The 12,724-nt window shown below is 39.9% G+C and overlaps 1 protein-coding gene across 1 annotated transcript; it reads left to right on the top strand.

Annotated features, from left to right (window-relative positions):
- Window positions 1-4,833: 4,833 nt before the first annotated feature.
- LOC117729814 (claudin-18-like) lies at window positions 4,834-7,669 on the top strand. Its single transcript, XM_034531189.1, has 5 exons — window positions 4,834-5,053; window positions 6,568-6,732; window positions 6,817-6,967; window positions 7,042-7,155; window positions 7,528-7,669. Exons 1-5 carry the CDS (start codon window positions 4,834-4,836, stop codon window positions 7,667-7,669), a joined length of 792 nt encoding a protein of 263 aa, XP_034387080.1.
- The last annotated feature ends 5,055 nt before the right edge of the window (window positions 7,670-12,724 follow it).

Here is a 12,724-nt window from a genome sequence, read left to right as displayed (position 1 = left end):
CTTAATTGAAAAATAATTATAGGTACTTAATCATAGAAAGCACTGGGCTAATTGAAGTGAAAACAAGGAGGCAAACGCAGACCCCTCAGAATCGTGGCAGAAAGAGGATATTGTAAAAGCTTCTTCTTCAATCCCCATTGTCTCCCAGATTAAATAGGAGAGGGCTATTAGCAGAGTTAATTGGCTCTCTAATTTAGATCTCGCCCCACTGAAAGCATAACGGATGCGAGCCTGTCGACCAATGATGTGTGCACTCTGTCACGCTGTCCTGCTGGACTGTGATTGGTTAATTGCTCAGGGATTTTTGAAGTTTTCTCCCATTCTTCAAATGTAACAGATGTGTGTGTGTGTGTGTGTGTGTGTGTGTGTGTGTGTGTGTGTGTGTGTTTCGTCTCCGTGGCTGCTTAGGTAGTGTTTATTGTTTGGGTGAGAGCTGGAACTCATTTGATGCATTGAGCACACAGCCGGATCACCAGGTCTGCCTTCTCGCTCACATTCAAACCTCTTTTTTGTCTTTTAGAAGCAAACGCAAACAACTGTGTTAATTCCTATATGATTTCTGTCCCATGCACCATCACGCACTGAGTGAACTAGGTACTGAAATATCCTGATTGTCCTCCTCCTGACCCGCTCATATTTGTTTGCAGCATTTCCCGATGCCTTTCTCCCACGGAGAAAGAGCACATTCACTCCGGGCCATGTTACGTGAAAGGCCTCCTTATCACAATGCCAGCCAGTTTGCTCCCTGCTGCGCCAGACCCAGCCCGTGCTTCTCTGCGCTCACTCTGCCCTCTAGTGGCCACCGGGCGGCAGTGCTCTGATTGCGGAATAAAACTCCATTTAGGCACCCAAAAGGTGGAAGAAAGTAAATGGGCCATTTTTCGACCTTTTTTTTCTTTCTTCCCCCAGGCAGCCTTTCATCATTTCTCGCACGTCTCTTTCTAGTGTTTTCTTATTGTAGCCCGAGTGGTGATGGAGCCCTTGACTGAGATTTAAAAAAAATACACACAAATTGTGTGTGGACATTTTCTTTCAAGGTCTGTCACCCAAACTTTTTCTTTGACAAAGTTTTTGAAAATTACAGCAGATTATGCTGCACGCCTCGCTATATTGTGGGGGCTGCATCAGGGAGGACTCACTATCAGGTTTTAACCCCTTAATACACAGTTTCCACTCAATCAGCTGATAGCTCCCCAGAATGTGTTTTTTGCCACACTGACCACATGGCTCCAGGTTGGTCAGTTGGTCCGTCCACCATCTTGGTCCTGGCCAAAATATGTCAACAACGACTGAATGGATTGCCATGACATGTTGTTCGGACATTCATGGTCCCCTGAGGACAATTCCCTCTAACTTTAGCCGTCCCCTGACTTTTTACACATGAGGTTTACATTCATCTTCTTTTGGGGAGTTGTTCCTGATTTGATGTGAGGTCCTGGGTCAAGGATGTCATAGTGTACAGATTGTAAAGCCCTCTGAGGCAATTTTTTAATTTGTGATATTGGGCTATAGAAAATAAACTGAATTAAGCTGAATTGAAAATCTTCTTTTTTTTGTAAACATTTTGATGTACTAACTAATGTTTACTAATGTTTTAAATTAGCAATGCATATGCAGGCGCCCCTCAGGATGAACTGTGCTCACTTTGTTGACGTTTCACCAGCCTCACAAAGCCAGTAAGTAGGGAAATCACTTCACTTACATCCCATCAAGTAACTTTGGGACATGGAACATCGGTGTCCTGGTTGAAAGTCCTGTGTTTGTTGGACCGTATCTACAGCGCTAAAAGGTGCATCGTGGCCATAGTCTGTATCGTACATGTGTTCTGTTCAAGCCCGTTTTCATTGGAGCTCGTGTGATGTATGATGTTTGCACAGAGTGAAATATTTAAATCGAACACTCTTTGATGTTTTTATGACTGCACCGCTCCATCAAAGGAAATATTCCAGATTCCTTGAGCACCATTTTTCTGTAGGTTCTCAGAGTTCGGTTTAATCAAAGTTTGCGTGAAGAGCACGAGTTTGGGGCCTACTTGTTTATAGCTTCTTTGTTTTATAACACTCAGCATTGATTTATCGTATAATTCAACCAACACTTGCACCACGAACATAATCGTAGACACGTGCGTGAAGTAGCGTCTCCGTTCACGTGCATTTCGTAAGTGCAGCCGCCGATAAGCAAACAGCGGCTCCTGCAGATGCTGGAAAAGTTGTTTGCTTAAGGTTCAGCCTGCTGGGGGGACGAATGGCTTTGCCCAGCAGACACAAAAATCATTAGCATGTTACTTCTATTGACAGTGGGCAAATCAGGTCGCCTGTGTGAGTGTGAGTGTGAGTGTGTGGGGGGGGGGGGGGGGACCTGAGAGGTCAATTCTGCATTTAAACATGATTATTTAACCTTACTTGCCACTTGTCTTTGGCTCATGTGGATTTTGCTCAGAGCAATATGATTGATTATTTATTGAATACTTGCACTAAATAATAGTAAATGATGAGATTCTGATAACATTTTGCAATATAAATTTTAATGAATGAATTAGCTGTGGTTACATTTAAGCTATATATATATATATATATATATATATATATATATATATATATATATATACTGTATATATGGCGAAAAAAGGTAAATATATATATATACACAGTATATATACCTTTTTTCGCCATTAGCAGTCAGAAACAATATTAAACTTAATAGTCAAATAATTATTACTATTTTTTGTTTAAAAAATGCACAAAAAAAGGTGGGAATAATATACAATAACACTTCTTTAATAACTTTTGGCACATCCTCCGATCGACTCAAGTTTAAATACTTTACTAAGTCTAAGTGTAAATACTGTTTCGATACAGGCTGTGTTTTCTCTGAACGAGGCCCCAACCCAGTTTCAGTTCAGTCCTTGTGTCTCAAGTTCTCCTCGACATATCAGCCACATGCAAATTGGTTTCAGTTCACTATCATCAGTATAATCATATCAGTATTTACTTTTGCCTGGGCCACCTCAACAACACCTTCATCTAGTATCGCCTGGCTGAGACGCACTGCAGTGTAGGGCAATGTTCAACCTGTAAAAACAAAACTGGTATAATTTAAGCTTCACATTTGTACATAATAAACATTTGTACATAATAAACTTAATACAAGCATTCCTTTTTAAAGTGTCAAGCTCATGTCAATGCCTTTGTACAGGGTGTTCCCAAACATCCTATTATGTAATGCTCAATGTTACCTTGCAATTCTTTGCAATATAATGGGAGAACATATTTGCATGTGCGAGCATCCTGCCTGGTATAGCTTAGCTTAGCACAATGGCTGGAAACAGAGGGAAACCGCTAGCCAGGTTCTGTACAAAGTGAACGAATCCTCCTATCGGCACTAAAATGCACATGCATGTTTTATATCATTTCCACAAAAAAAGTTGTGGACATTACCTGCCGTAAAAATTCAAAAGTTTGTTTACCGCTGAATACGGATTGGTGCCGCCTATTTTTTAATGAAACAATGAACCCAGATGATGAAAACAAATACACAACTCTTTCATGTGAAACCACCAAAAACTGTTGTAACTTTGGGAATAAAATCGTGTGTTCCTGTACGAACCCCAGCGCTTGTAGGGACGTTTCAGGGTCTTGACACTTGATGAATTCATAACAGCTTCTATCAATAACATTTTTTATTTAAAGTACTAAGAAGAAAGTAAAGCTGCCGACAGAACCCGTAAGTAGTAGCAGTGTAGGTTTTTGACAAACACTGTTAGCATTAAAAAAAAAACATAGAAGTGACTTTATAAAATTAGAGAACCACGCCATCATGTTCACCTTTTACCGACCAGAAATAACAAGCAACACTAATCTTCTTTTCTTTTTTTTTTTACTAATACGCTCCACCCAACTGCTTCAGTACATGACTGGGCAGTGTGCAAACAAGCACGGGGTCACTGGTGAAGTATTTCTTGACTTCACGCCTGCCGATATCATATTCAAACACACAGGCCGCAGCGCAGAGGGGCCGCTGGCTTTAGAATCCGGAGTGGTCTTTTCTTTCTTCCTCAGCAGCCGATTAAAGACAGCGCCATGGTGGCCACTATCTGTCAGGTGATGGGCTTCCTTCTCAGTCTGTTAGGGGTGGCGGGGGTAATTGCGGCAACAGGGATGGACCAGTGGGCGACGGAAGACCTCTTCGACAACCCCGTGACGGCCGTGTTCTCGTACTCGGGCCTGTGGAACTCGTGCGTCCGGCAGAGCTCTGGCTTCACAGAGTGTCGACCGTACTTCACCATTCTGGGACTGCCAGGTACGTCTTTATTTTGTCAAAAGATACTTGAGGGAACCGAAAAAATACATCTAAAAATATATAAAATGTCGATTTTTTTGGTGGTTGACAGCAGAAAATCCACACGTTTTACTTTATAAACCGGTTCTACAGAACCTGAAGTAAACAGGTCAATATGGCGGTACTTGTGGGGTCTATTATGCTACTTATGTTACTTGGGTGGGGGGGATTAAATAAACCGTTGTATCATCAGGTTATCATTTATAGAAATTGAAAAAATAGTACATCGAACCATTTCCGTTCAGTGTTTCCTGAGAATGATGGGGAAATGATGAGGAACACTCGAACCGCACCCTTTGTTAATAAGAGGGTGGGGGGAATAGTCATCGCCGCCGTTTACCCGAAACCTGGACAAAGACTCACGAAAAATGTGGTAAACATCAGATAAGACCTGTTCCTCGTGGAAGCGTACATAAAGATAAGCAGGAGGTCAGACACTGCCATTTCACGACTCCAGGACATTGGCGGTAACTTCATTCGAGCGGGAGATCTAAGATGGCGGCCTCGATAATTCAGTTAATGGGCTTCATGTTGTCCGCGTTGGGGCTATTCTTGATTTCCGCTGCAACAGCAATGGACATGTGGAGCTTGCAGGATCGATCTTTCACAGTTGTGACAAATATTTACACCTATTCTGGGTTGTGGAACTCGTGTGTAGGGACAGCGTACGGCACAACGCAGTGCAGGCCGTATTTCACCATCCTGGGACTGCCAGGTAAGAGAATTACACTCAGAGAGAAGAAGACATTTATCAAACGTTTCTTCACATGGTGGGATTAAGGAGAACATTTTCCAAAAGGACCCCGGAAGGTACTTTAGAATGTTCGGGAGGTTTTAGGGCAGATTTTCTCCATTTCCCACCTGCATGAAAATGCAGCGGGCTGCAGAAAAGATGGTGTCTCTCTGGAATCCAATGGAAATTTGATGAGACATCCAAAGCTTAGCTGAGCAAGCACAAGCTTTACCGGAGTGTCACACAATGTAAAGTACATTTCCACAATCTGTACTTAACAGCGGAATGTAGTGTCGAGCATATTGTACATAAGGTCTTAAAGGCTTAAGTCTGGAATAATACAGGTACAATATCTCGGGCCATTGAAAGATGGCATTTGGGTCAATATGTTTCACTCGTGGTGCCTTGATTTAGCAGTTTTTATATCGCTGCAGCTGGAAAAAAGAAATTCTTCTTTTTTAATTCACTTACTACTTTAATTTATTTGAATTGTAAACAAATTCCAAGAGTGGTCAGCTCTCTAAGCGTAATTTAAAGTGTATTCCTAATATGTGCATTAGTTCGTTCATAAAAATGCAAATTTCTGGGGTTAAAAGACATTTCATGAGATTTTGAACCAACACTTTCAGAAGTTCATAAGGAGCAAACCCCCTGAAGCCATGTGCGTGTTGTTTTTGTATATGTGTTTGTACGTGTCAGGAGTTATGTACATATGCCTGTGTAGATGTGTCTGAGCGTTTCTACCTTATTGTACACGTATACCTGTATTATAGTACCCAGGACTGCCTTTGTATGAAATGGTGCAAGACAAATACAATTTGAACTTGAAATTTAAGAATACAGTAATTACTGTTTCTATTATATCAAAGGTGATGTAAAAAAATCCCCAAAAAATGGTGTCCTGGTTCCTTGTAAGTCAGACAATATCTAAATTAAAATAATTTAAAATGTCAATGATAACAAATCATTTATTGTGTTTTGTAGTATATATATATATATATATATATATATATATATATATATATATAGGTAGTGTGAAAATACTTTGTTACGAGTACACAATCAACAGGAAAGTATATTTACAGTATAAGTATTGTGTTTTGCTATTGTATATGTTATATAAAGGATCATCATTACTCATGTGTAAGCAGCATTTTGCATTGTAGCTGGTCGAGATGGTGCTAATTTGAACAACTTTATATTCTGTTGGGAAGTTTTATAACTACTTTTTTGTTTTTTGGAAAAACGCATCATGATTTATTTATTGATCATATGCATCCGTGTTGCAAATCCTAACCTCCTAAGTAATTAGTACAATTTAAATAAAAATAGCGGAGTAAGGCTATTTTGAGTTGAGTACCTCAGAATTGTACGGTACTTAAATAAATGTGTATTAGTGGGTTTTTTTGCCTTTCTATATTGACGGCTTGCAAATCCATGTTACGGGCAGATAACGTTCTGGGGAATTTTCTGAACGGCAAAACTTTGACTTTCAGCTCTGCTGCAGGCTGTGAGGGCCTTGATGATCGTTGGTATTATCCTCGGAGCCATCGGCTGCCTGATCGCCATATTTTCAATGAAGTGCTTGAAAATGGGGAGCATGGACGACAACATCAAAGCCACAATGACTCTGACATCTGGGATCATGAATCTTCTCGCAGGTGCAGTCGCGTTCACAGTGTGTCGTTCCGTTGCTGCGGCGACACTGTTCTGCACTCATCACTCTGTTTGCTCTTAATTTGCAGGGATCTGTGGCATTGCCGGGGTGTCGGCCTTTGCGAACTTGGTTGTGCAAAGTTTTCGGTTCACGACGTACGCCGATGGCGGGTTTAGCATGGGAGGAGGGGGTATGGGTGGAGGGGGTATCGGAGGACTCACAGGATCTCTGACTCCAAGGTAAAATCAAGTTAAGATGGCGGTTTTATCTGCAACAGCACTTTATGATTTACTGACCCACAGTTTTCTTTCAGGTACACTTTTGGTCCCGCTCTTTTTGTGGGGTGGATTGGCAGCGCCATCCTGTTCATTGGAGGTATCATGATGTGTCTGGCCTGCCGCGGAATGGCCCAGGAAGGAAAGCAACGGTACGCTGCATCAACTGTAACCTTTTCTGAGCTTTAAAAGCACCGGGCGGCAACTTTTAATGGAACTTCTGTCTTTCTGTGCAAAAAAGTAACGGAGACGAGTAAGCTGCTAGATATACAGGAGAGATTCTGACAGGAGTGTCTAGTAAACAGGTGCTACATGCAAAATATTAGAGCAGATTGTATGTTCGCAGCTGGAAAATTAAACATCAAGCAGTATATCACGAGTGGTGGCATATTCAGAGGATGGTGAGGAGGGAGGGAGCGAGTTTGAGTCTGGACGTTATAATTCTCTCCAGCAGCTTAAAAGATATAAAAAACTTCTTATCTCTCTTTTTTATTTAAAGTTGCTTGTGCTCTGTTATTCTTCAGTTACGACGGGATGGCCTACAAAGCCGCCTCTCACCACACTATCTACAAGACCGACCCCAGATCCCGTCCAGCCCACCTTGACTCCTACAAGGCCCAGAGTCAGGAAGGAAGGATGTCCAACCAGAGATTTGACTATGTGTAGAATCATTTCACTCTTATGGATACGTCTCTTTTATATTCTGCTGCTATGTGATGTTTTTCTTTAGTCTTGGCACTGCATTCATGGGAAAAGTGTTTTTTCTTATTATTTCTAAACACTGATGGTGGATTTTTATATATATATACACACATATATATATATATATATATATATATATATATATAGTTGTAACAACATCATATAAACCTAATTATCAAATGTTGTTTTGTGATTCGTATTGTGATATTTTTTGTGAAATAAAAAAGAATTCATTCCTATTGTGTATAATTCAAAGATATGAAGATATTGATAGATTGAACCACGTTGCGCAGCAGCTGTTTATAACCTATTAAACTTAACCTAGTGGTAACTAAGTGGAGAAAAACTGCAAAACTAACTATATATCATTTAGAGATTAGTTGTTTTAACACCCAGTAAATGCCCGGTGCAGCTGTTGTATAGCTAGCAGTAACAAAAGGAATGTTAGCTTGCTAATATAGCGCCTGTTTGAACTGGAGGAAAAGGGATGATAATATAATATTGTATCTTACCTGACACTTGATCAAAATGCGGTTTAGTTGCATTTAAAACTTTTGTGAAATTATATTTTGCCAAAATGAATCGTAGCTCAAATTATAAAACATTATGTCAATACCGTTAGCTTAAATTACCACATAACGTTGGTGAGGTTAGCTTAATCGGATACCAGCCTATGTCTCGCTGTATTTCACCATGTGGCTGTATATAAATTAAACAAAGTCATACCTCCACTAACAAAAGGATTGTCTGGTAATTTTGATACATCTTTCGGACCTGGACAAGTTTAACTTTTTATCAGTTCTGCTCCAGCTTTTTATGATAGTTACTTTTCAGATAGCTGATTGCTTTTGATTGGGCAGCTCTACAGATGTTTAGCATTTGATCTAAACATTACGAAGTCTTGACTAGCTAGGTCATTCCTTCAGTTTTAATGCCAATTCACTTAATCGCTAAGTAGCTAGAGCTTTATGAATAGCATCCGCAACCCGCTCCTGACATGTGCCTTATATTAAGGATGCATAATATGTATTTATAGGTGTAATTGCACAATTAGAATTACATTTCTAAAATAGAAAAAATATATAACTATGTGAAGTCACGCATACACTGACTGTACCACCATTCAATTAAATAAATTAACGGAAAAGATTTAACACTGCACGTATTGAATACGTCGTAAAAGTTTCCCACACAGAAACCAAATTATACCCACTGTGCACCAGAAAAAGTCACATTTTATCTGTACCCATACGGTCATAAAAAAAGAGCATCAAAACATCTGAAAAAAAACAAACCCTTTTAAATATTGTGTTGTTGTTTATCCCATTAGTGTTATCAATACAAAATGCAGTGGCCATCAGTTTATCCATGGTAGTTACCTGTTATCTCCATCCCTCCAGCACCATATGATGAATAACATAATTGTTGCCTTCTAATTGAATAAAGTAAATGGTTCCACTCAGAAAGGCCGCGCGTGGTTGACGAAAGCCTTGTTCTCGACCGGTCTTTGATACCAAGGCAATACGCTCTCTGTCACTCCTTTGGGATATGTCTATATTTCCTAGGGAATGGGCAGAAAAGGCTTTTAGATGATTTGCATGAAATCCCATTTCTTGATAATACAATTAATGGAAGTAATAAGTAGGTGGTACCACTTAATTACACTTAAAGCGAGTAATTTATTGTTTTTAATTAAATTTAGTAATAGCTCTGCGTTAAGACAATGTGAGGACAAGCTCCTTTTCCACTTAGTCTTTTTCCATGTCAGAGGAGGTGTGGCTTGGACTGCACTCTAATATCTCCAGTATGGCTCACGGAGGGAGAGCTCGGGTGAGGGCAGACTGGGAATTATTGTAACACTTAGATTGTGGAAAATCTGACACAAAGTATTTGATTATAACTACATGGACATGCGTTGCTCCACTTGGGATGGGTGCATCAATAAGAACATGCCTTTTGAAGCCCAGACTTCAAGAGGATTTTAATTGTGATTTGCTGGTTAATTATCTTCATCAATCATTGGTAACGTTTCTTAAGCACAAACTTGTTATTAAGTAAATGTCTTTTATGTTAATGAAACTTTTATGTCACACAGCTCTTTAGTTTATTGACTTAAAACAAAACAAAAACAGAAAGATGAGAAATTTGACCAAAAGTTGTTTTTAACAACTTACCTCTTCCTTGTCTCCCAGAAATAGTGTAATTTCTATTTCATAGTTTTAAAAATGCTGCATGATATGTATTAATTGCAGACACATGTTGCACTGGTCTGTCTTAGATTAGGCCCCATGGAGATTCTTATAAAGTGAGTGATGAAAATCCCTTTTTTTCTTGGAAAGTTTCTTGGTAAAGTTTGACGTGTGGTCCAACTAATGCATCTTCATCCTTGAAACTCTGCCACCACCTACTGGTTGAGACATGCATCACCGTTCTGTTGGTGTTTTTACTATCCTCTTTTTCACTTGCTTTGACTTTGTGTGGAGCTTGTAGTACTCATAGTGCAGAAGTAAAACCATCTTTCAACTCCAACAAATTGCATTAAGATATATCTTTTTCATTAGCTTGCCTAAACTTGGCAGCCTGACAATAACCACCACTTAACACCTAAGCAGCCACACATAATTTTGCCACAGATTTCCCTCACAGAGACCGTGGAGTTGAGGCAACTTAAAATGAGATAATGACAAGATGAGGATTTCAAACTGTACATGACAAATGTTGGTAAACCTTTCAATTACAAGTTGCAAATCAGTCCCAAACCTCTCAGATTTCACTTGCAGTTAAGTCCAAATGTACAGGAAGTTGCTCTGAATTATGATGTATTGCTCCATTCTTACAGCATCTCCAATAGCAAAGTATCAGGTCTTATATCAGCAGCAAGGGGGCAAGTGAGGCAGGCTTATAGTGGAGCTACAGCTATAGTGCTGTTGTCAATGGAAAACGACTGAAGCTCAGAACAGACCCTGAAGGTAGGTAGTGAAACAATGGAGCCGTGCAGCCGTGGGTGGAGGCTGGGACACGCCGCATCAGGCTTAGTCACATTAATCTCATCAGTAACAATATACACGTTAAAGAGCATGGGACGAGCAGAAATACAGTGTCATCATAATTCAAAACTTTCTTGGTCGGAAACAAAGCACAATGGTCCGTACGATAGTCAGTCTTGGACACAATGCTTTCCCTTCAGGTCTGCAGGTTTTTAAATAGAACAAGTCTGACATTCACTAGAGAATCTCATGTGAAATCCCGTTCATCCAGAGACTGAGAGAAGAGTAGGTTTCGGATATTGCAAACAGACAGAAGATCTGTACTGGCTGAAAATGATCCAATTCAGTTTTCATGAATCTTCAACGGCAAAGAAGATAAATAAACCTACATCAAGGTTGATCCCAGTATTATAGATATGAAGTGATTATGTCCTAACACTAATAGACTGACATTTCTACTAGCTGCCTTTATATTGTGCAAACAATTGGATTGTTTACTCACCATAAGCCGGAGGGATTGATTTGTATCACAAGGGTAAATGAGACAAACAGGAAGTTTGCCGATGCCGTGCATCGCCTCGTTTGTCACCTTGCTTTTTTTATTCTTTTGTATTGTGTGTTAATGTGCGTTTTACATTCCTAACTGATTTGTAGACTTGGTACTCTCTATTGCCGTGGTTAAGGATTTTTTTCCATTGTGATGGTTGTGGGGTGAAGAAAGTTCCAGGGAGATTATGCCTTGAATCCATTGATGGATACAAAACATGTGGTTTGGCCGTTGAGGACATTCTCATTACTAAAATATGTTCTAGCAGACACAGAAATAAATGTGGAAAAGACTATGGATAATTGATAAGTCATAATTAAAAACTAAAACATTTTGTGTTCCAGGAATATATTTCAGTTAGAGATGGTACAGACAGCACCTTAAACAGGGCTTTCCCATTGTACACACTGTAAGTGAGTTCCATCTCCTTATTATCACTCGATACAGTAAGTGAGCAGGAGAAGGGCCCACACTGGAGTTGAAAGGTCATCGTTGGAGGCAAATCTTACATCTAGAAGGGATCACTTGATGTTGAAAATGGAATGTCCCACACTCTCTATTGGGCCTTAGAGCTCAAGTGTGTGGCCAGAATGTGTGGCCAGAAAGGGAAATTACTGTTGGAAGTCAACTCAGTTTCACTACAAATTATTGCTCTGTCACATCCAACAGCCTTGTGTGCTGGTTGACCTAGTTGTGTTCATGAAGCACGAGGCTATCACAACCTGAGATCCACAAAAACAAATAAGAAGAGAACTTATGGATACAGTGATACATCCCCAATTTTCTGTGGATATCATTAAGGTCTCTCAACACACTTCCCTCCAAACGGTGCACGAGGAAACAAACTAGTTTGATATAGCATACATGTCATCAGTGGTGAAGATAGCAGAGCTTCACTTCTCCCTGTTACTGGTCTTCACTGTGATTGGACATAGTGTGGATCAGCTGCTCTATTATAAGACGAGATACCTAACTCTGTCACCGAGTTATGTCAATAAATGTGAGTTCCTCTGACACAGTTCAGAAAGTCACGCGTGGCCTGGTTGACTAATGGCACAGACTAATATAAAAGGCCTGAGATGTAGGGCCTTTAGGCTGTCATGTAAACTTCCAATAATTACACTCGTAATTTATTCCAAGTACATGTCACGTTTAACCACCAGAGCCTGTGCTAGTTTGACATGAATTACTAACACAAACATCATTATTTAAGGCGTGGGCACGTTTCACACCACATTGTGGAAAGAGACCTTCAAAGCTGTGCCAGTGGTGTCATGCACTGGGGAAGACTGAGCACATGTTCAGCATTTAAATAAAGTACAGAGATGGAGATGTGGGATAAGATTAATGTGTCAGGGGAGGAATCAAGCTTTAAAAAGACAGCTGAGAGCCAGTGACAGACCAAAGAAATACAAATAATAAAAATAATAATAATAAAGAAACCCACCGCTAACACTGCAATATTTGTGCAGAAAATAAGACATT

Source organism: Cyclopterus lumpus, chromosome 4, assembly GCF_009769545.1.
Source record: "Cyclopterus lumpus isolate fCycLum1 chromosome 4, fCycLum1.pri, whole genome shotgun sequence".
NCBI classification, from domain to species: domain Eukaryota; kingdom Metazoa; phylum Chordata; class Actinopteri; order Perciformes; family Cyclopteridae; genus Cyclopterus; species Cyclopterus lumpus.
This window is presented reverse-complemented; position numbering and strand designations above follow the sequence as displayed.